This window comes from Ylistrum balloti, unplaced genomic scaffold (genome assembly GCF_031769215.1).
Source record: "Ylistrum balloti isolate Yb309-2 unplaced genomic scaffold, AGI_CSIRO_Ybal_v1 Utg371684, whole genome shotgun sequence".
In the NCBI taxonomy this organism is placed as follows: domain Eukaryota; kingdom Metazoa; phylum Mollusca; class Bivalvia; order Pectinida; family Pectinidae; genus Ylistrum; species Ylistrum balloti.
In genome coordinates, this window is record NW_026782851.1 from 241639 (window position 1) to 267174 (window position 25536).

Sequence of the window (25536 nt, forward strand, 5' to 3'; positions counted from 1 at the left end):
GATATTTCATTTTTGTTGTAATTACAAATGATAACATAATGTGTGTTACGCTAACATAGCATTATCTTGCTTAAGATTAGTTACCAGATACAAATAATATCATTTTTTTACCTGTTCTACTCTAGCTTCTAGCTGGGACAGTACAAATTTTCCAAAAGCTGATGTCATGGGGATTTTCATAAATGGTAAGTGGTGAAGAGGATTGACATCAAGTATAACCTACACTAATCTACTTATGCTATCTGTACATTACTAGGCTAACCTTACTAGATTCCAAATCCTTTAATATTGCTGCAATCGAACAGGCCTTAAAAAATCTTCAGTGGAAGTCCAATAAAAATTCCACCATAATTGGATCTAAATGTAATACAATACATAATGCTGGAACTTCTATATAAAGACGACCTGTCTATGTACTGTAAATTCATTTGATTTCCTGACTACTGTCACAAACTCATCTCTTCAGATATATTCACGTATACATAGTTTCACGTACACTGGTCTGGAAATGACTCCGAATTCACAAATCATGAGTTATTAGAGACAAGGACTTTTGAAGACTACAATATTGGTAACAGTTTCATATTGAGCACAATTTTGTTTATCAGGGTTGTGTAACATATGAAAAGACATATGGATCAGTCACATGATATATGCTGTATCCTTACTGAATGCAGGATAGTACATAGACAAAGGAACATTAACTGTCAATGTGTGTTTGGAAAGTTGTCATCATCGTAAGATTTCAGCTCTTTAGGCAAGGCATGTTTGTGCAGTCTTCAACATGTCTCTTCGTAATTCATTATTATACAAGTTAAACAGTGGTTGTCCTAGTGGTAACATCGTTGTTGATTTTCCTAAAGTTTATTTTGTACTTCAATAACATAGATATTTTGTTATTGTAAATATTTCAGCACCTTTTCAACATAAAAATTGCATGGGGGATTTACAATTATGTCTAATATGGCGCACATGCTCGCTCTCCAACCTCTAACCTGTAGCTTTATTTCTGATTGAGAAGGGATGTTGTTTAAAAGCACACAGATGTCAGAATTTTAAAGTAACACATGTATATATAGTTATCTAGCAGATTGTCTGTGTATATGTAAATTCAATGGAAATGTCTATGAATGCAGATTTTGATAACAATGGAATAACGAGGATGTCATTTAGAGCTGTTATTTTCAAAAAAATAATCATGAGGGATTTAAATTTGCATTTCAACATGAAATTGAAGTGATTTACAGCAGATCAATCTCTAGGCTCCTTGAACGGCCATTATAGTCCGATCTCACTGTAATTTCATTCCATGACAAATGAAGTGTATTAACTGTAGTAAAGACAACACTGTCATTATACCTTCAAAGGATGGTTCCCAGTGATGAAAGTGAGCAAGACATATGGACCATCCCCTGCTTCTGGTATTTATGATCTATGGAATAACGCGTACACCGTTAACGAGTACAACGACAGCATCAACGCCTTTTCCTTCGCTGACAACACAATACCCTACAAGTCTAGTGTTGTGGATGCCTGGACTAGTTACTACATTAAAGCTGTAAGTAATGATATCTATATCTTCAATATTTGTCAGTAGATAACTGGTGAATACTTAGTCTTCATAAACATAATGTGTTGTCTTAAGTTCATATTAGAGAAGAAAGCTTGTCATACTTTTGTTAACATTTGTTTATTATTGATTTCCTTCTTTGTCAAGCTAAAACCAGGTTAAGACAATGTTTGGAACTTACAGATATAGTAATACAAAAAAATGAATTAAACTGTATCAACTTGTCCATTAGTGATGCTAAGGGCCTAAACTGTTGAAACCATCAAACAAGTTTCAAAAACAAGATCAGGTAAACTGATCCCAAACTTAATGCATCTAAATGGCTCAATTTTCCACACAAAAAGATGTTGTCTTTCTGTTAATAAAATTTTCTATTTAGTCTATGGTTTTGTTTAGGTTCGGTTGTCATTCATTGTGTCCGGGACTGAGCGAGCGTATGTTGTGTTTGATGCTCATGGTACCACAAAGTGGTCCTGGTTCTCCTGTGACAGAATCCTTTACTCATCATGGACAGATCTAAACAATGACGCATATCAGGAATACTGTAGCATTCAGGGGTAGGTTTACAACACACCATATACAGGTATGATTTGCTCTATTTTAACCTAAAAGTCTTAGGTAAGCCCAGTTTGAAATCTTTTTATGAGGTAGGCATTTGTTGTCTTACGACTTAATCTGCTGCACATCGATGCTGTTTGGACAAAGATAAATGTGGAGCTATTTTGATGTGTTTCCTGGGATACACATAAGGGTTGATGTATTCTCAGAGTTCACAGTCAGGCAAGCAAATAATAAATTGACAAAATCTTTCAACAGTATGCTTATGTCCTACAAAAATGGCCTTACATATCCTACTGTTGGTTAAACCTGTAATTCTGTAACATTTCACATGCTATTTTTGGAAACCTTGATTTCATGCTGTAAAGTTTAAAAGAGAATTCTATAAATTATCAGTCACTTGTTCCTGTTCTACAACACTGTAATATGGTGTTAAGTAATTTTAATGTTATTTTATACAGCTGAAAAAGTATCAAAGCAATTTGGAAAATAATATTTTTTGGGGGGGTTTTGCAGTAACGCAGCTAACCAACAATACTTTCTAATGGAGTCAAGTTACGGCACAAGTTGTGCCACCAATAGTGGCTGGTTTAGCGTTGTTGAGCGTACTTCTGGTGGATGTAGCTGGGAACAGATGGACTCTAACTATCCCCATGTTGTATACAGCGATACAACAACAGCAGAACTCAACACTGGTAAAGATTCTGATAAATTACGTATTTATACCAAATTGATGAATAATTTCTGTAAATCAGGGTTTACTGGTGAAATATAATCAAGGTCGCAGTTCATTGATAAATATTCTCAGGAGTATACTAACATGTGAAATACAAAAAATAAAATTTGATTTTAAGCAACGATACCAGAATGTGTAGTTTAAGTCAACAACATCCTCGATACTCCAGGAAGTCACTTTCACTCTGTACACCCCTGGGACATGTCACGGCCAAATTGAAGGTCCCTTGTGCTACATCTTATGAATGAGATAACAGGTTTGATCCTTTAATGTACATCAAACAAATCTCTAGGTCACAAAACAGTATGTTGTACTGACTCTGAAGCTGTGATTTGTCAGTTTTTTAACCTGAAATCCATTTTTGACCAATCAGATTACTTTGCTCATGCGTTCAATTTTGCCATGAACTGTTCTAGAAGTGCAGAGAGTGAAAGTAAGCGTAACCTCTGGAGTTTTGAGGTTGACCAATGAAAGTACCTGAAATTTCTTTCACCATTCATTAATGAATTATTCCTTCAGAACATCTTTCCTGTATAAATTCACATTTGTTTGCTACTATTAGCTATATACAGTGATATCAATCTCCTCTACAGGCATGGCTGTGGCTGACACGTTTACAGTATCAGTATGTAAGTAGAGTGTCTCTTTAGATATACTGTTAACCTACCTGTTTTTGTGTGAAATACTACCTCACAAATTTTGAGATTGCATTAGAACTACAAAATTAATTGCAGTAAATTAAAAAAATATAAAATGCCCACTAATTTTCATATAATTCTTTTTTTATAACACATGATTGTTTATTTATATGCAAGTTTTGGGAATATATTGCTAATTTTGATATCAAGGGCGATTTTTTCCTTGAATGTTCAATTCTGAGAATTCTGTGTTCGGTAACTCTCAGGTAAAGGTTAATATAAGTGTGTTTCTTGAAGATGGTTCAGAATTTGTGAACTTAAATTGCCAGGAACTGGTTATATTGCTGAAATTGGAAATTTATGATTTTATCTGTAGCAATGGACGATATTTGTGACATAGTTGTATGTGAGAATGGTGCTACTTGCTTAGACTGGGGTGGACGTTACAGTTGTGTATGTGAAGGCCTTCATTATGGACATTTATGTCAAAACAGTAAGTGCATCAAGTTAGACTGATATGTAAAGTTTATCCAAAATCCTGCAAATTTAAAAGATAAATTTTAATTCAAAAATGAAAAAAAAAATTAAAATGAACAAAAAGCAAAGTTTTAATTCATTATTAAGTCTAAATTCAGCCCTTTTTTTTTTTTTTTTTTAAATTGACTGATTCATATTTCAAATATTCATTAAATAACATCAGAATGATACATAATTTGTCTGACTTTAGAAATGACTTTCATTTAGTTTTCGTATATTATTAAAGTTGTTTTGTTCCAAAAATAAATTCATTGTCAGAAGTATTTCACTATTTCTCCGTCAACAACTGTTGACATTTTCTGATAGTAAACTCTGATTGTTTCAGTCGATGGTAATTATACAGCATGGACAGCTTGGACAGACTGTAGTACATCATGCTATGCGACCGGAACACAGTCTCGGAATCGCACGTGCACTAACCCCACACCTCTGGGTATTGGACAGGATTGCACTCGTTATGGTGTGGATTACCAGGTCCAGTTCTGCATACCAACTCATTTAGATATTTGTGATGGTAAGATACTGAAAAATCAAGCAGGTTTTATTTCTTTGTTTCTCACATTAAGATAAAGAAACAATGTTTAGGTTTTATATGATTTCTAAGTTTACGTTTAAGGTCATATATATAACAGTATTGAAATTGCCTTGTTAGGTATGTGCAGTATTAATCCACACAATTATTTCCCCATCCTCAATACTCCAGAGGTTATATTCACTGTCTCTCTCTACACCTGGAAAATGTCATGGCAAAATTGAAGGCACTAGCAAAATAATCTGATTGGTTCCAGGAGAAATAAAGCTGACCAATCACAGACTGATATGCTCCATTGAAGATTACAAAGGCGTGACACCTAACTTCAAAGCCATAAAAATATACATTTATGCGTCCTTGAGATTTGCTTGATCAAACTAGTCCTCTCATCTTATCCACATGGTGTAGTGTATTGAGCTTTCATGACATGTTCCAAGGATGCACAGAGCAACTGTGATTGTAACCCCTGGAGTATCAAGGATGTTATTTCCCCCATCAAACAAGAATTTGGTTTGTTTTTACTATTAGAATACAATACTGGAGACATTTCTGAGAATGGCAATTATACAATGGTTTGTCCCAGCGGTTTCTACATACATGTTTACGATGCTTTCTACGGCAATGGGACAACCTGTTCGGATTCAACTGCACTTTCTGATGTACGAACTCTGTGTCATGGACAAACGACTAGCTGTACACTGATATTTAATTACGCTAACTTTGGCGAGGATCCCTGCTCCAGTTATGCCTACCTCACTAACTATGGATCTGCTACTTTTCATTGTGCCAGTAAGTTTAACCATAATAACACCATTCCTTGGAAGATACTTTACATTTCACAAATCAAAATCAATTCTGTATATTAAAAGGAAAACATCAATAAATGCCTTCAATTCAAACTATTTTAGGATAAATTGTCAAAAATTATCTTTTGAATTACGTATTTTTTAATTACATTGTTTTATCGAATATTGAAGGTTATATACTGAGGAGATGTATTGACCAAATTTTATTTAGAATTAATACTGAAATTAATCACTGTATCTGTGAGTTCTAATTAAATCTATTCAAGCCTCGCAAAGAAATAATTTTATTTATATTCCCTTTTAGAACAACAACTATTGGATGACTGGAAAGGACGTAAGTATTGTCTGGAATTACTAGGAAATATTTAATTTAGACGGTGTATTTCCATCCGAGTCAACAAGAGTGATTGATAGGAATGTTAGCTGGCTTTATCATTGTAAAGTTTGGATATAATTACATTTTGAGGGGATATGGGTTTATCTGTGAGCCCCTGTTCACTTTCTTTTTATCAATAAATAATTTTTGAAAGTTTTTGTGAGTATGCCCCCGGTTTTCTAATGTTATTACTCAAAGATATATTTGTCTGGTTTCATTCTTTATAAAAGCAAGGAGATTATACAAACCATTTTATAGTGTACAAAAACAGTTGATAAAAACTGATAATGATCTACTGTAATGACAGCGATCCTCTGATACATATGTTTTTTTTCAATTTCAGCCTGGCGACTTGTGTTTAAAGTTCCCCAAAATACTGCCTCTCCTGCAGGCTATTCTGATATAATGAGTTTGTATACTGCAAGTGGATCTTATAACGAAGGAAACACAGCAGCCATGACAGATTTTAGTGCATCAGGAAGTATATACAAATCTGCTCTGTTGGATCAGTGGGGAGACAACATGACCGTGAACGCTGTAGGTTTATCAGGACAAGCATTTCATGTATTGTCAGATACAGTACAAAGTAGACATTTTTTTCTTTAATTTTTTAAATAGTCTGATTTGTTTTTCCTGAAATAATGAAAACAACACAGGATTATCATTGATGTAACAATATAACATTTAATTGTACATTTTATATGTCTGTCAGGTTTTGATGACAACTTACATGTCGGTGAATATCTGGGTCAATATCTAGGTCAGTACCAGTCTAGAACTGATGCTAGCACTGTAATGTTACTTGTGGATTGGATTTCAAACTAAAATTAGGCCACATTTAGGTTAAAAGAAAGAAAAAAACAGAAATAAAAGATGCCAACTGAAATGGGGAGACTTCCATTTAGCTCCCTTTACGTGAAGAAATCATTATATCTATTTGTTGTTACATGCAGGTGAAGTTGTCAGTGTTCGCTAATGGGTCAGAGGTCACCCATGTCATATTTATTTGTTGTTACATACAGGTGAAGTTGTCAGTGTTCGCTAATGGGTCAGAGGTCGCCCATGTCATATTCAATGCATTATCATCAACAAAATTGACATGGTTCAATCAAGCCAACATGATATCATCGAGCTGGCATGATATCGTTGATGGGAACACGACCACAACACTAGAGTATGTATTTTTGCAAGTTATTTTTATTATAAAGTTAAGTTTGAAAGTGTTTATCAAGCTAGATATTCATAAATTTCATAACTCCGTTAATCAACAAGGTTATATCATCATATGTTTGGGTAATATAATAAGTCAAAGTTCATGGTTATAAATATAGAATGGAGATATGAATGGGTTTTCAAATATGGTTTTAAAGGCTATTATTTATGTATACACTCAATTACTATCGCATTCGTGATTAGCAAAATGTCCCTGAAAAAAGTTTGCAGATAATATATAAAAAGCACCTTAATTATAAGATAAAAGGGATTAGCTAAAGATATCTTGTAAAAATATTCTTTTTGATTAAGTTTAAGCCATTGATAACTTGAATCTAATTTCCTAGTACTGGAGGTACAGAGAAGAGGACATTCTTCATCAGTAGTGACTATTCTGGCTGTGCTAATGAAACTGGCTGGATCATGATGAAGGATTACGGAGCCACTACTGGGTGTACAGAGTGGGACGATCCTAGTTTGACTAGGCCATATATCTACTACTCAGGACTTGGCACGAGGGTTCAGTGGTCAACAAGTAGGCAGTTCTATTATACCCTATTATACTGAGTTAACTTACCAACACTTTAGTGTAAATATTAAAGATGAAAATATACAAAGGGTTATGACAATCTACATTAACACAAAGTCATATTAGTATCAATATTAAATATTGGCTGAGAGGTTAGGATATCTAACAGTCTTTATCACTAACCTTCCACCCCTAGGTAGTGGGTGTTAGGCTTACGTGTTGTTAGGTACTAAATACAGGTCAGTGGGCTTTCTCTGGGAACTCTGGCTTTCCTCCACCATCCAAATCTCACACATTCTTAAATAACCCTGGCTGTTAATAGGGCATAAAGCATCAATATACTAAACAATAATATATAGATAAATGTACATTTCGTTATACCTGTTATATTTTAAAAAAATTGTTTTGCAATAATTGTCTCTCCTTTGCAGCGGACAGATTGGAAGCGGATGCATTGGCAATATCTATTATAGGTAAGGAGGACAGCACACAAACAATTTATAGTTATAGAAAGGTTTATTAGTGTCACTGTATACTCTCAAATCTAGAACAAAATGCTTAGTCATCAGCCTAAGTTACACAAAAATCCTTTAACTAAAACCCAAATTGATTGTAATAGAAGGATGTTGATTTACATGTTTAATACATTCAGTGAGAAGTTAATGTTACAATACTTTATACATGTGTAATGCTGTCTTAATCTTTCAGACTGGCACATGGTGTTCAAGGCAGTAGAGAGTGTTACTCCAACTGGCGGTGTCAGTCTGGAATCTCTATGGACCGGAAGTGACACCGAAAATGACTTGATAGCATCTGCCATTTCTGTCACTAACACACCTGCCAATATCTACAAGTCAAGCGTTGTGGAGAACTGGTCTGACGATTTCACATTCATTGATATGGTAAGTGGTAATGAACACAAGGTATTACATATGGTGTGGTTAAATAATGATTTGGCTCTAATGTATCCAAGTGTACATAGCTAACGTTAAAATGTTAAAATGTTAATTTGTATTGAAAGGTGTATTCTTGTTTATTTTTTACATTTTTTTTTTTTTGCGGTGAGGACTATCAAATGAAATCATACAAAATACACAGAAGTGCAGTTTCCATCTTTTGATGTCTTCTTTATCATGCATTGATGATACCGTGGTAGATCGCTTCTGTTCTAACTTACAATTCAATTGTTACTTCACTTTCTCACTACTATTACATAATGATAACCTAAAACTGATCTTACATGTAATGTTGACAGGTGAAATACTCCTACTTCACGGCTGGAATCGAGAAAGCATGGATCGTTTTTGATGGAGTCGGCACAACGAAATCCACATGGTTTGCAGATGATAAAATCCTCTTCTCTAAATACACTGATATAAAGACAGCGGGTAAAACTACAGTCAGCATATCTGGGTAGGTATTTCAAAAGTACCATAGAACAGCTTAAAACTACACCTTGCCTGAGCTCAGAAATTTTCGGTTTTTTCATTTTGATATTTTATTAAGGAATCTCAAGTTGTATAAATGATAAGGATATTCAATGCAAATTTAAAACGATTTGACCATTTATTTATGATCTATTTGAAGACTGCAGCTTTTTCTATTCTGATAAACCTGTGTACAGTAACTTTTTTGTGACATTATAAAACTGACCATGGAACTACATCCAGATTTGAGACAGTTAATTTCTGATATATCTATAAAAAAATAGTAGAAATTTATGAATTTGTGTCCTTTTCTGACAGCATGTATGGAAAGTGTCTTGTTTCATTTTACAACCTTCTTACGAATTAGAAATTTCTGCATTGTCCTGTTTAATTTACCAATGGAAGAATAAAGAACACATAACTTATGATTAAACAAACTTTTATATTCAACCAAGGGACTCAACCAGATCATTTGCTGTCATTTACCAAAGCAGCAGTTGTACATCAACCACAGGATGGATGATGCTTTTTGACTATGGAAGTTCAGGCACCTGTAATTCATTTGAGAGGGAATCTAACGTAGCTACAAAACCCTATTTTCTGTACAGTAATACAGATGTATATGGCTACCCTCAATGGTGTATGTAACATAGTGTTAAGACAAAGAATCAAATAAGCAATTCAGTTTACATTAATTTGGTGTATCCTGTAAACTTGATTATGAATATGAAAATAAAAGGAAATAACAAAAATTGAAAAGTGACTCTGTTCTGACGACTGCATACCTAGCATGTCGAAACATGTCAACTGTTAAACAGTTTGAATACTTCCTACAGATGCTGTCTGGTCCTCTGTATCTGTTGGAAATAATAAAAGTTAACATGGTTGTTATTTGAAAATATTAAAAACTGTAGAGCAAAATTTGAACATAATATAACATTATGCATTGCATATAAATTCATTATATTGCCTGTTTTGAAAAAAAGTGTACATTAATTTAGATAAATCTTTTTTTTTTCCACACATGTTCAGTGATATTTTTTATACTTTTTGCTGCAGCATCGTCATGGGATAGCACAAACTTTCCAAAGGCTGATGTAATGGGTGTCTTCATTAAAGGTCTGTGTCTTTTATCACCACTTTGAAAAAAAAATCTAGAAGTATGATTGGTTAAAAAGCATTGTGTCTAAATCATTATTTGGAATTATCAGGGAATATACAGGCATGTCACATGGTCTTCATGGGGTCGTATTGTGACATTGATGTTCATTGGATGCTTATTTGAATTCCCATTTCTGATTGGTTGAAAAATAAGCAAGTTATCGTTTCAGCTGATTCATATAATTGTATGTTCCAGGTTGGTTCCCCGTACTTAAGGTTGCCAGAGGTATGGACATTACCCCATCCACTGGTATATATGATCTCTGGACTGGTACTTACATCATGAATGAATACAACGATTCTAGTGAAGCATTCTCATTCGCAAGTGACACTATGACTTACAAATCCAGCTTGGTTGATACCTGGACAAACTATTACATCAGAGCGGTAAGTATTTTAGTTTGTGTGAGAAGTTCAATATTCTCATTACTAATTGATTTTTGATTTTTGCTGGTCAATGGAAATGCGGTAAATATGAACATACCATGGTACAATTTTTTTTTTTTTTTTTTTGGAAGGTATTGTTCTCCAAAAACATGATGTGTACTATACACAAGAACAAGGCATGTTCATGAAAGTTCATGCACAGACTAGGGTCAGTATATAGGCCAAATGATTTACCATATCAAAGAGAATTTGTGTGTAAAACCATCAAAGTAGATAAAAAAAACCCCAAAAATTGAAAAATATCTTTCTGTGTTTAATGCATTTTGATTTTCCTCTCAATTACTGAACAATGTGAATTAGTCAAAGCGAGTTTCCAAACACCACAAATATTCAGGTAAAAACCTAGGCACATTTCTATAGTAGAATTGTAGCACTGCACACTATAGTTGCATTACGTTACTTTTGAATAAGCACTAAAAATGATATATCCACTGTACTGATGGCTGATGTCATGACCTTGCTGACCCTGTAAGACCATGGTCAGCATGAATAATGTTAAGAATTTTATAATTCTAAATTAATTTTACAATATATACGAATGAAATCTGAAATGAATCTGAAAAACTGAAATTCATTGAAATGACAACGGCAAGATATAGAATATTTAAACAGACACCCCTGACAAGGGTAATAAGTGGTTTCCGAAGGCCTCTGCTTCATCAGCTACACTGCTATGTGAATCTTGTTGTTTGTGTTGACAGGTGAGGGTGTCCTTCTTTGTGAATGGGTCTGAACAAGCCTATGTTGTCTTTGATGCTCATGGTTCAGATAAAACCAGCTGGTTTTCCTGTGACAGGATCCTATATACATCATGGGCTGATCTGAGTACTTACGGGAGGAAAGATTACTGCAGTATAGCAGGGTACATAGTAGATATACAATTTCCTCTTCTTTTTAGCTCACCATCAAATTACCTATTATCTCTGGTATGTTGTTTGTCCGTTGTAAACATCCCATATTACTGATATTTCTTTTGAAGCACTGGAGGGATATTTCTCAAACCTGATGTGAATATATACATTATTTTTCCATCTTCAAAACAATTTTTTTTAAATTTTATTTTGTAACTTTTCTATAAAGTGTAGACCCTCCATTGATAGAACTGTTAATGTGTATTGTTATATTGCAGAGACTTTGCGAACAGCAGACATTTTGCCATGCAGTCCTCGTATGGTAGTACATGTAATTTACATAACGGCTGGTTTGCCGTGTCTGAGGCTGGGTCTGGTTGTGCATGGGAGACACAAGCATCTGCACCATTCGCTGTTTATAGTAACATAACAACACTTGGATTAAACAATGGTATGAACTCAAGTTAAAATGAATGCCATTTGTGCACCTGTCTAACTTGTATTTACAAACAAATCCATGTACCATAGTAATTTACAACACATAATCAGTTTGTGTTACGTGGTATTTTAGATGTGCCCTTTATGCATAACAGCAGGCAGTTACGTTGACATGGACACAACTATTATGCAATAAATCATGTTATTCAATCATTTTTAAAGACATACCCTTAATACTTACTTCTATAAGCCTAAGCTATTGCCGGCTGTCAGCCAGACTATATAAACTGTATTTCTCTCTACACTTATCGACAAAAGAGGATTTCGTTATCATTTCTATATAGATTCATCTTTATACATTAATGAAACTTTTGTAATTATGTTCTCAGATTTTAGACCGAACACTATCAGTCTAAGCCTATGTTCCTTAACTACTTCCTTGGTAACTGTATTGATGATGTCATAATCTGTTGTTGTAATCCTATGACCCCCATGGTCACTCCTAGCTACACACTACATGTTTAATACTTTTTAAGAGACCTCCGTACACCAATTTATCTTCCTGAAGCCTCAGCATACATATGAACTTAGCAGGACGTTGGTTCCTCGAAAATTTCTCCAACTGAAGATTTTTCTCGTCTGATTGATTGTTACGCGATATGTTTAATAACAAATATGATTTCACTTTATTTTTTAAAACCCTTTTTTAATCTGACAAACATATCTGACACATACAGAAAGCATGCTACTGTGATTGATGATCCTTATTTAGAATATAAGTTTAACAGGATTTTGTGTTTAACATTGCAGATATGGCAGTCGCTGATGTGTTTGCTGTCTCTGTCTGTAAGTATATCCTTCACTCATTCTATTGGCTCTGATCCTTGAGAGTGTCCATGTAAAAACTCAGTCAGGTATTAAATAATTGTCAAAATTAAAAAAAATATGTAGATCATTGAGACTCAGTTGCTAGTGATTCCTTTGGCTCTGTTTTACAACTGAAAATACGCTGTTTCTCCTTAAAAAAAAGCAAAAAGTCATATCTTCCCAATTTTAAACATTACTATATTTGCTCAGTATACAGGCATCAGCTGCTGTGAAATTCAGATAGAAAAGAGAAACCTACTTCGGGCTTATCATCGCTTTATGTCTTTATTTTGGTCTTTGAATTTTACACAAATATTTCTATTTATAGCCATGGACAATATTTGTGATATTGTCGCGTGTGAAAATGGTGCCACCTGTCGTGACTGGGGAGTCACTTACAACTGCCTCTGTGAAGGCGATCACTATGGATGGCTTTGTCAAAACAGTGAGTTGACTGATGAAAATTTACGTAAGGTTTCTGGAACATCTAGTCTCACTCTCCTAGTAATATCTAAGGGACCTTTCTTTATGTTTGTTCATGTTTTCTCCTTGTTGCAACAATTTAGAGTTTGGATTACAGTTTTGCTACTCAAGCTGTGAATACATAAATATATATATATAACATTTGTACTACAAGTATACATATATATGGACCAGGGTTTTCCATAAGAGCCGGTCACCGGCCAATTTGACCGCCTACTTTGATCATTTGGCCGCCTACACAATCCAGTTCTGTAATAATGTTCCGTACACCACTACACGTACACCACAGGCCATCCCCACCGCGCCGCGTTGCGGCTCATGTCAGCTGGCTTTGCCAGCCTCCTACTTTCACTACACAGCCTACTACTAACAAAATTATGGAAAACCCTGATGGACATTGTGTTATGTACAAGAACTGTTCATCAGATGTGATGATATGAATAAAGACACTTAACACCTATACACATTCATTTTGTGTAAAATCACTTGAATCTTATTGTCTTCAAGGTTTTTCTATCATTATTTATCAGCAGGTTTCTTGCACATAATTTTTGAACCAATTAAGTCTTGAAGAGCTGAAATTAACATTTCGTTTCTCATGTTTGATCTTTACACTGTAACAGTTGATAGTCTCTATACATACTAGACAGCAGAACATGCAGTTGTATTAGTAGTCTCTATACATACTAGACAGCAGAACATGCAGTTGTATTAGTAGTCTCTATACATACTAGACAGCAGAACATGCATTTGTATTAGTAGTAGACAGCAGAACATCAGTTGTATTAGTAGTCTCTATACATACTAGACAGCAGACAGCAGAACATGCAGTTGTATTAGTAGTCTCTATACATACTAGACAGCAGAACATGCAGTTGTATTAGTAGTCTCTATACATACTAGACAGCAGAACATGCAGTTGTATTAGTAGTCTCTATACATACTAGACAGCAGAACATGCAGTTGTATTTAGTATAATTACCCATGCTGACAGCAAAAAAATTAAAAGACAGAAAAAAATAAAATTGTAATTTTTTTCAGTCGACGGTAATTATACATCGTGGACAGACTGGAGTGATTGTACAACAACCTGTTACGCTGAGGGCACTCACTATAGGACGCGGACATGCACAAATCCAACCCCTCTAGGGATAGGACAGGACTGCACTAGATATGGAGAACCTTTGGAGATTCTCAGGTGTATTCCAACAAATCTAGATATCTGTCCAGGTAAGTATATGCCATTTAGGAAGAAATTTTTCAGAATGACTAATCTTCACAGCTTCAGTATAGTAAGCCACAGATCTTCATGTTTATCATATTACCTCCACATCAGTTTGTGTTGTAATTTGAGTTTGGATCATGTTGACATGTTGGTATATTTTTGTTTTTTATTCCCAACAACAGTTGTCACTTAAGTGAGAAATTATGTTGTTTTTCAACAGGCTTTGGAAGACGATGGAGTTTTCCTTGTTGTGAATTTTATAATGGTTTCATTTGTTAGGATTCTTAACATTGTTTCTTTTTGTGGTTTTGATCAGAATACAACACAGGGGAGATAGCAGAGGAAACCTCCTATTACATGGTGTGTCCCTCTGACTTCTACATACATGTGTATGCGGCTAGCTACGGCAATGGGACCACATGCTATGATGCTAATGCGTTAGAAGATGTTAGGACTGCCTGTCACATGCAGACAGACACTTGTAACGTGACTTTCTCTGACACTTTCTTCTCTGGAGATCCATGTACAGCGTACCCAGGTGCAGTTGTGACAGGAAGTGCCAGGTTCTACTGCGCAAGTGAGTAATATGATTGGAATCAGTTCTATTCATTTTAAAATGTATTAAATGAACAAACCTGAATCATTTCTGTATGTTGAAATAGATATGTCATAGGAAGAAATACTGAAAAAACACCAAGCCCCCGACAGGATTCGATCTAGTGACCTTTCAACCTCTAACCTGACACTCTAATGCTTAGCTACAGGGAACATCCCACTAGCCAAGTCCAGTACTGCAACATGTACTCTCAACTCAACTTCTACTCATTCTTAGAATTCAAACATGCTATAAATCTCCACCATTTTACAAAACATGAACTCCTCAGAATCAAATACTCAAGGCAATATATTGTCTTAACACTTCAGTCATAGATTTGTAGAACTCACTATAGCTGTATGTACTATTAAAGTAGAATTAGAATAAACTGCACATTAGGTCAAAGGTCATTTTATAAAAGAACAAGTAATAAACATTATGAGCAAGGAACGTTATCATTATGTATGTTTTGATTTGCAGCGATTATTTTTTGCGATTTTGCTTCAATCAGAAAATCAGCAAAAAGAAATCACACACGAAAGTTGGTTTATAGTAATATGAACAGATAACTTGTTAATCCAGTATCACATGACCGTGTTCTGACCACAAAATGTGCTGTTAGTGTGTGAATTTTTAGGTCATCTGACCGATGTGTCGTAAACATTTTCAACTTCTTCTCATGTTCTACATGTCTCATTGAGCTGAAACTTACCAGAAATGATCGTGACATGATCCTGACCAAAGTCTGTTAATTTCGGGTTGGTCCGAAATCCAACATGGCTGCCATGGCCGCCCTCTTGAAAACACATTTTTGGCTTCTTCTCAAGTTCAAAATTTGAAATCTTGTATTTTATGTCAGATGACCGTTAAGGCCCACAAACCTCTTGTTTTATAAACTGGCTAAGATTTTTTTGGTTTTTCCTCTGTTTGTCAATAGTATTGAGAAAGTACTAGAATTCATTGGTTAAACATGACATTTGATCATTCAGAGTAGAAATATTAAATTGCTGGAAAATGTGGCAAAGAAAAAGATGTTAGATTAAAATATTCTTATTTTTTAAGGAAACCATATACATTCTTTGTTTGACAGAACGGCGTGAATTGGACAATTTCCGAGGACGTAAGTTTACATCTGCCATCAATTCTTCATGATACAATATAATGAGATATACATAAAGAAACTTTAATTCTGATAAATATTCAGTAGTAAAACACTGGTTATTGAACACATTATTCATATTGTTTTTGCCCTCTGTAGAGTAGGATGATCTTTCAAACATTTAAGATTTTATAGTTCTGATTAGTTGTAATGACTCGTGTTAACCTTGCCAGCCTGGCGACTGGCGTTTAAGGTGCCCGCTGGTACAGCTCCCCCTGCTGGCTATGCTGATTTCATGGCACTGTATGATGCGTCTGGGGCATACAATGAATTTGATACAGCTGCAATGACAGACTTCAGCGCAGGAGGCACTGTCTACAAGTCAACAATGCTTGATTATTGGGGAGTGAATACATCTGTCAGTGGTGTAAGTATCTTGTGATATGTTTTGAAATCATCACATCCAAAGATCTTCTGCTTCATGTGATGGGTTTGGTTGTACTACTTGTACATATAGATATTCTCAGCCTCTTTTCCTGGAAAGTGTTTCTTCTGTCTCCAACATATTTTATTGTCAAAATTGTTTTTGATTTCATATCAAATGTTGTCCTTGATTTACAGGTAAAATTATCTGTGTTTAAAGACGGGCAGGAAGTGCACTATGTAACATTTGATGCTGTGGGAAAAGGAAAGACAGATTGGTTTGATTGCAGCAATATTGTAGAGTCAAGCTGGCATGACCTACCAGATGGAAACTACACATGCACAAAGAGGTTGATATCTCATTTATCTAGCTGTGACTTTCCGTTCCGTTTCTTAAGATGAAAATGTTTTGTTCTTAGCAACTTTCTCCCTAATTTTTCAACAGTAGCAACTCTTCATTGTTATGTATATGTTAAAACTATGAGTTTGTCTCATGTTTCTTCTAGTGAAGGGGACACCTGGAAGAGAAATTTCTTCATGAAGAGTGATTATACAACCTGTACGAATGAAACAGGATGGCTTGTGCTGAAGGATTACGGGGCGACTGACGGCTGTTCTGAGTGGGACACTACAACATCTCTTCCACAGATATGGTACTCACAAACAGGTGTTCGTGTTCAATGGGCTTACGGTAAGCTGATTTTTTATCAAATATGTTTAAAACAAATTATCGTATACAGGTAGGTCCCAAATATATTTGTATACCTGGAAAATAAATAAATAAAGTTTGATAATTCAAAATCTAGTGCTTTAAAAACACTTCTGGGTGTGTTATCACCAGTAAGTTTTTTCCCATTATTATTTCATCTGTTATATTGGTAAACTGTTCCAGGTAAGGTGCATACATTACATACACAGTGTAGGTCGCGCATGTATAATACTCTTACATGTTACGTGTATTCAGGATGTGTAAGTCTTATGGATATTGTGCCGGTGCAGCATTTGAGGACTGTTTCATTAATTATTGGACAATTGTCACTCTCTTCTCCAGAATTAAATCTTTTAAAGTCATAAACAAAGAAGTACTAGTTACATCTAAATAAACATCTAATTTTTCTTTCAGGAAATAAAACTACTGCAGACGCATTGGCAATATTTCTGATGGGTAAGTCTGTTTGATACGCGGTGAAAATTTGATATTGATGCTGGGATTATTTTGTTTGAGATATGTACACCTTACATTTTTGTTTCATGTCATTTACCTGTTAAATGAATGTGTTTATGTACTTGACCCAATTATTGCTTAGTGTTACAATAGAATGAAACAATACGCCTTTCACTGTGCATGAATCCCTCTGTTTTTGCTATCTAAGCCTGGGTTGTATTGTTACCATATTATAGTCAATGTATTACCTTACTTCACACAATAAAATTTTCTATGATGTCCCCCATCCCCATCCCCACACCCACCCACACCACCATCCCCACACCCCCACACCCTCACCCACACCCACATCCCCATCCCCACACCCACCTACAACACCCCTATCCCCACACCAACCCACACCCCCATCCCCACACCCACCCACACCCCCATCCCCACACCAACCCAAACCCCCACACCCACCCACACCCCCATCCCCACATCCACCCACACCCCCATACCCTCACCCCCACCCACCCACACCCCCATCCCCACACTCTCATCCCCACACCCACATCCCCATCCCCACACCCAGCCACACCCTCATCCCCACACAGACCCCAATCCCCACACTCCCATCCTCACACCCACACCTCCATCCCCACACCCACCACCATCCCCATCCCCACACCCACACATATCCATGTATCGGCTACGCCTCCTAAACTACTGAACTAATTTCAGTGATACTTGCTAGCTATAATCCACATATATTGTAGATGTGTGTTATCTGTATCAGATAAAGTTACCTCCCCTTTTCGGAAACTTACAATGTAATAGCTATTCCTAAACTAATTGATATATCATATATAATTCATGTACCAAAATGAAATACCATGTTATTATTCTATTGAAACCTCTGTTGGTAGCTGGGGTATGAGTTGGCCTCCAGACAACAGTTCTAGATTTTTAAGTTTTCATCAAAGGTGTAGACTTATCCGAAACTTTGATATGGTGGTGTTTCAGATTGGCATATGGTGTTTAAGGGTGTAGAAGAAGTGACCCCTGAAGCAGGGACCCTGGCTAATCTGTGGACGCTAACAGACACAGAGAATGATAATGTCATGACAGCCACAACGATTACCAAATCACCAAATGTGGCTTACAAATCCAGTCTAGTCGAAAACTGGTCCGACCCATTCACATTCATAGATATGGTAAATTGTACTTTATATGTATATTTGGTCAATGATGATGATGATGATGATGATGATGATGATGATGATGATGATGATGATGATGATGATGATGATGATGATGATGATGATAATGATGGCCCTTTATTCAGGGTTATTTTTAATCTGTACACTATTTTGAATACTTTACATGTATAAAAAACCAAGGAAAATACATTTCTCTACACACTCCATTGATGTGTCTTGACAAAATGGAAAATGATTTGTAAGTATGAATATATTGAAAAGTGACTTATGATTCTAAATGTTTTGTTTTCACTAATTACCGGTAGTAATTTGATAAGAGTAGATATTGTATTGACATTTAATTGTGAATGCTCAGTGTATTCTCATTTCAAACGGGTTTCAGGTGAAGTATGGTTTCTTCACCAACGGAATTGAAAAAGCTTACACAATTTTTGACGGGAGGAGTACAACTAAGACCTCTTGGTTCACTTCAAGCAAAATACGGTTTTCCAAATATACAGACATTTCATCAGTATCAATCGGTCATTGTAGCATTTCTAGGTAAGATGTATTGCACTCGTTTTTATTATTAAATAAGACTGACAAATATTTTTGTTGACAGTAACAACTTGAGGGAAAAACTGCAAATCACATTTCAATTTTGGAAGTAGTTTTTGGTTTCATTGTATGACTAGGAATATCTTCACCTTGCATGTTTTATGAGGTTGTTTTTCATTTTACAATATATATACCCTTTTACATATATATTGGTAGCTCATTTTTGTTATACCTCATGTAACAATCTTAGTTGTAGAGAAATTGAAATGCATTTAGTGGCATGTGACAGTCATTTGATAACTCATGTTAATCCACATTCGGTGAAATGTGATAACTCATTTCTGTTTTACCTCACATCCTAAGATATTTATCATGTACAACATATATACTTTTTTTTTACATTATACTGCCCTCCTCGTCTCCCCCTGTTTAATAGGTTCGTCATTTAAATAGAAAAATGCAGTGGTTTTAGAAAGAGAATGAAATGTAGTGAGTCTATGCCAACATCTTCCTTTTGTTCATATTTTGCCCTAGTTTTATTGAATTCGATGATGGTGATGTTGACATATTGGTATATTCTTGTTTTTTTTTTTTTTCATTAAGGCAGAAAATTTTATTTAAACATCCTCTTTTCTTTCTAAAATCAGCGATTCACGACGACGTTTTCTGATTGCCCATGACATCTCAACAACCTGTAGTAGCTATAAAGCATGGATGTTGACACAGGATGTGGGTGGTTCAACATACTGCGCCTTTGATAATAGTGCATTACTCGGGAAGAACCGTCCAAACTTCCTGTATAGTGATGGCACATCGTACGGACTTCCACAACCATGTAAGTGACCTGACAATGACCAGCTGCCAGGTGTGTCATAAATTGTATACTAAGATTAATAATGCTTCAACAACATCAATAATGTATTTGAAATCATGTCAATACTTTGTATTATAATCATGATGCTTTATTTTGTGATAATTTGTATTATAATTACTACATATTTTATTTTGAGATTAAGCAGAATTACATACACTCAGACACTCCATAGTGTGTCATTTATACACACTTTGCATAATTTCTTAATTTTCATGATTTTCAAAGTAGAAAGTGAAATGAAATGATTTTGGTGTCTCAATATTTCAATTAGAAATCTATATTTAAACACATATCATAAAATATTTTTCTTGCTTCATTTGGGATATTTTAATTGAAAATTATGTAGAAACAGATATGATGTAGATCCAATCTAGGTAAATCCACTAACAAGCTGTAAAATACTCTTTCATTTCAGTAATAATTACCATAACTTTAGTATGCAAATACAGTACCTACACCCATCTTTGTATCCCAACAACAAAAGATTCAAAAGAAAAACAATCCCGCCCTCCCTACGATCCATGAGCCATCACGGCAGGAACGCAGAGTGATCTCCCTTCCTCTTACCTTTATGGCTGCCGACGAGTGCGGAGGTGTCTGAGCTAAGTGCTTTTCTTACTCCTTCTCTTCGTACTGCCATTGTCGTTTGAGTATATTGTTACTCTATTAGTAGTCTATAAACCCATCTCCCAACTTATATTGTGAAATTAAGTATTGTCATTTGTTTATTTTGACCGTATTTCCGGCCGTTTTTTCCTCCACGTATTCGAGTGCGTGACTACTTGTCTCGTTGCTCGGATTTGCGTGAAGTTGGAATTTGTTTTCTTGCTGCTTTGTCAGCCGTGTTGTACGGCCGTTTTATTTATGCAGTGCAATCTTGCTGCGTACGATAGGCTTTGTGCTCTCGTTCGTAGTTTTTTGATTGTTCGAGAACTTCGTTTCCGGCCGTGTTTTTACTCCGCGTGTTCGAGTGAGTGACTACTTGTCTCGTCACTCGGATTTTCGTGAAGTTGAAATTGTTTTCTTGCTGCTTTGTCGGCCGTTTTGTACGACCGTTTTTTTTTTTTTGCAGTACAATCTTGCTGCGTACGGTAGGTTTTATGATCTCGTTCGTAGTTTTTTGATTGTTAGAAAACTTTTTATCCTTGTTTTCATTGTTACAATTTTTTATTGTTTCGATGCTGGATAAAGGTGCCGGGTTTACGTCGGGGGTCAGCGCATGGATGTTCCTATTTCTATAGATAATGGGAACCCCATGATACCTGTCCCATTTGCCGACATTACAGCCAGACCTCACTATGTGAACTTTGTTTGCACATGGAGTCTGCTGCTTAGGCTCCCATGCCTTTCCAGCTAACTTTCCGCCGGAAGAGGGATTCGTCCTCTTCTTCCGGTAAGGGAAGTAAGCTTTTTAAGACCTCCCTCCTGAAGTTCTGAACCAGAGCGTTCCTGCTGGGGGTGCTCTCGTTCCACCGAGCTCCGCCCTTCAGCAGGGGGTGGCTCCCCCTGTCCAGGTGCGTCCTGGAGTAGGGGGGGGGCAGCCCGACCCTGACTCGGCGCAGTCAAGGGTCGAATTGGCCGGTAGCTCTCGATAGGCGGCGGTGTTACCGTCGGAAAGGGACTTCCGGTCGAGGTCTCTGATTCCTTCAGGGACCTCGGCACGCCAGGTGGCGTCGTTGGTGGGGGCCGCTTTGACTCCGGAACTGTGCCTTCGGGTATAGGTTCAGGGGCCACAGACTTTTTGTCAGGATTGTCTGTGGCTACGGGGATTAGTGACACTTGAGTTCACTAATCCTGGTGTCAGCGCGGGGTCTGTTTTCCCACCCTCACAGGCTTCTGGCTCTGGGACTTCCGTCCCAATCCAGATTTCCCAGTGCAGGGTTTCCCAGGGGATTTTCCTCCAAGGGTTTGGGGCTTCAGGCCAGGAGTCCGGTTTCCGGTCTCCCTTTCCCCCGGGCTCAGGGAGTAGGGGTGCCTGCGGGCACTTATTCCTGGGTCGCCCAGGCCAACCTGCGGATGGTTTTGGGTACCAACAGTTACTCAGCAGTTACGGGCTTAGCCTGTACATGTCTGGGTTTCCACCTGGTGGGAGTGGCGGTTCATCCTGGTCCTTTGGACAGGATGTCCAGCCCCAGACTCAGGCAGGCCATCTTGGCCAGTTCTGGGGTCACTCCCGGCCCGCTGGACCGTTCCCATTCCCTCAGGGGTTTGGGTTTTTACCCCATGGGTCTTCACTCGTGGAACCCATAGGGGTTGGTCTCTCCTCTAGGAGATGTTATAGCAGTGCGGAATCCCCCCCCAATGTTCTGCTACTTCGGGGGCCTTGTTGGCCGGTCCTATAAAGGTTTGCCAGACCTTAAGGACTTCCGCCTCCAGCGCGGACCCGTCGGTCTCCTGTTCCCAGGGGTCGGCTTCGGGTCTCCGACCCAAGCCTACAGCTACAGCTGTTGGTCGCGCTGCGTCCAAATGCCATAAAGAGGAGTTCCCCTCTGCGGAGATGGCTCCTCTGGCGGCCCCTGTTCCTCCCAAGGGGACTTCGGTCTCTATTGAGGAGGAGATGGACATCGAGGGTGCGGGCTCGGCAGAGGAAGACGATGTCATTCATCTTTCTCCTGGGCCAAGAGGGTTCACAAGGGGAAGATGGCCCTGAGACTGCTGAAGCTGAGGCTCAGCATGTGCTTTCTGGGATGCGGGTCCTCCGGGCCAACATCTCCCGGATTCTCAGGGCGGAGGTTTGCCCACCGCCTCAGCATCGTCGGCGCCTGAATCCACCATCCTTCTGGGTTCCCTGGTGGCTCCTCGGGCTTCCGTTCGCTCAGATCGGTCTCTGCCAGAAGGCAATATCATGTCTTCGGTTCTGGCCACGGCCCGGGCTCCGGTTTTAGAGAAGGACTCCTTCTCTACCCGTGCTCTCGGGTTTGTCGGTCTGCAGCTCAGTGTTGGTGAATTGTCGGAGGCTTCAGCTTCCGACTATGCCACACATGATGGGCAGCTGGCCTCTCAACCAGCACAGCTGGAGTTGAGACAGCTGGCTGCCTGGCCCGGCAAATCAGTGGACCAGGTGGTGCTCGATCCCAAAGAGCACCACAGGATGGAGAGAATGTTGCACCTCTCCATCCAAGTTCTGTCATACATAGACTTCCTGACAGTTTGTCTATACAGGGTATCCGATTTGCCTGAGTGTCGGTTATCCGAGACAGAACAGCCGACATACAGGACACGGCAGCCTTGCAGGTTCTCTGCTCGTCAATGCCGTGTTGGCTAGGCAGTTTTCAGTTCTGAAATTCCGCCCAGTCCAGTAACCCTACCGTTTCCGCTTGTTGAATGCCCCCTTCTAGGGCTCTACCCTGTTCAGGGGAGCTCTTCCTTGGGTTCAGAAGGATATGAAGGAGGACTCGGTCGCCTCAGCACTTCTGGTGAAGAGGTTTCAGGCTGAGAAGGCCAGTGCCTCGCAGGGGTCAGTGCCTCCTAAGAAGAAGGCGAAGTCTTCGGCTGCTCAGTTTTCTGCACAGCCCAAGTCCCAACCTCACTTCAACGGCAACAAGGGGAAGGGTAGGAAGGGTAAGAAACCTCCTGGGGGCAAGAAGAAGGGTTCCTGACTATTTCTGCTTCTTGGCCGCGAAAGGCGAAGGGTATGGCCGGGTGGACGGTGGTTCTCCTTTCCCGGGCTCATGTCCTTCTCCTGCAGGCTCAGGCTCCGGGTGGGCAGACGATTCTCTGGTCTGGCAGGGGCTCGATCTGCCCCATCCGGAACTCCCTGTGGGCGGACGTCTCTCTGCTTTCCTTTCCTAGTGGCAGGATATTACAGAGGACGCTTGGGCTTTTGTCGGTGGTCAGGGAGGGTCTAGGTATTCCCCTTCTTCAGGATTCGTCCCTCGCCTCCTGGCCGTTTTTGTTTCTTTCCTCCTCCCGGGGATTCAGAAAGGGCACGGGTGCTCCAGGAGGAAGTAGGGACCATGCTGCCAAGGCAGAGATGCCCTTGGGGCTCACGACAGCTCCTTTGGTGTTCACCAAGTTGCTGCTGGTGTTTCCTTCACTCCTGCAGAATAGACGTCCACATCTATTTCGACGACTCCCTCATGCCTCTTTTGGTGTGGGAATCGTTAGTGAAGGACACTCGTCTGGTCCTGAAACTCTTGCTCAGAGTCGGCTTCATTCCTTCCAGAGAGAAGTCAGAGGTTCCTTCATATTAGGACTTCTTCTTCCTGGGGAACCATTTTGACATGGTTCGGGGCTTAGCCCTTCCACCTCTGGAGAAGTTTGAGAAGGTCAGGGCTCTGGCTCTGACTTTCATCACTTGGTCGCTTGTCCAGGTACATTGGTTCCTCAGTTTTCTGGGGTATCTCAACTCCTTGGCATATGTGGTCCCCCTAGGGAGGATTCACATCGGACCTCTCCAGATGTTCCTCCTGTCTGACTGGGTTCCGTCATCCAGGAGGCCTGGATCCCGCTTACCCAGTCGGTCAGGGAGTTCTCTTGCTGGTGGACCATTCAGGAGAACGTTTTCCACGGGGTACCTCTGACCAAGCCTATCCCCTCTATGATCCTGTTCATGGACGCGTTCATGACAGGAATGTGAGCTTACCTCGATGGGGGAGTGGTCTGGCGAATAACTCTCGAAGCACATCAGTGTACTCGAGATGAGACTGTTCATTTGGCTCTGCAGTCCTTTAGGGGTATCCTGCAGTCCAAAGTGTGGCTACCGACAACAGTTGTCGAGTATCTGGAGAGACAGGGGCCACCAGGTCTCATGTCCTGTGTGCCCTCTCCATCCACATCCATCTTCTCTGCCAGGACATGCAGTTGACCATAGCGGTCAAGCATCTTTCTGGCAGGCTGAGTGTGTTGGTGGCCACTCTCCAGGCGCCACCAGCCGGTGTTGACGGAATGGCAGCTGTGTCCCTTGATTTTCAAGGGGAATTGTCAGGCGTGGGACAGACCTATTATAGACCTGTTTGCCACTTCCCTGAACAACCAGCTGCTAACCTTCGTCTCCCCGGTCCCAGACCGTAAGGCGTGGGCTGTGGACGCCCTTTCTCTGGAATAGGAAGGGACGTATGCATATGCATTCCCTCCCTTCAACCTGGTGGGCAGGGTTCTACAGAAGTTCTGGGAGCATCACTGCTCCTTACTTCTGAGAGCCCCTCTGTGGCCGAGGCAAGCTTGGTTTCAGGAGCTCTTGTCGTTTCTGGTGGAGGAGCCCTTGGCTCTCCCCACCAGACCGAATCTCCTTCGCCAGCCTTGGCCC

At 38.7% G+C, this 25536-nt stretch overlaps 1 protein-coding gene across 1 annotated transcript; it reads left to right on the forward strand.

Moving 5' to 3' along the window:
• Positions 1-166: 166 nt before the first annotated feature.
• Positions 167-20249, forward strand: LOC132563347 (uncharacterized; the record flags this gene model as incomplete). The annotated part of the gene is made up of 32 exons (XM_060228110.1): positions 167-185; positions 1368-1558; positions 1967-2127; positions 2645-2823; positions 3458-3493; positions 3879-3995; positions 4365-4553; positions 5100-5360; positions 5682-5711; positions 6097-6290; positions 6776-6927; positions 7313-7500; positions 7926-7967; positions 8203-8396; positions 8750-8907; positions 9377-9561; positions 9981-10040; positions 10279-10469; positions 11231-11391; positions 11659-11831; positions 12629-12664; positions 13014-13130; positions 14210-14398; positions 14710-14970; positions 16079-16108; positions 16321-16514; positions 16709-16788; positions 17017-17201; positions 17634-17675; positions 18681-18871; positions 19260-19417; positions 20062-20249. Coding segments are annotated over exons 1-32 (4552 nt in total), but the record flags the coding sequence as incomplete, so codon positions are not given.
• Between the last annotated feature and the right edge of the window lie 5287 nt (positions 20250-25536).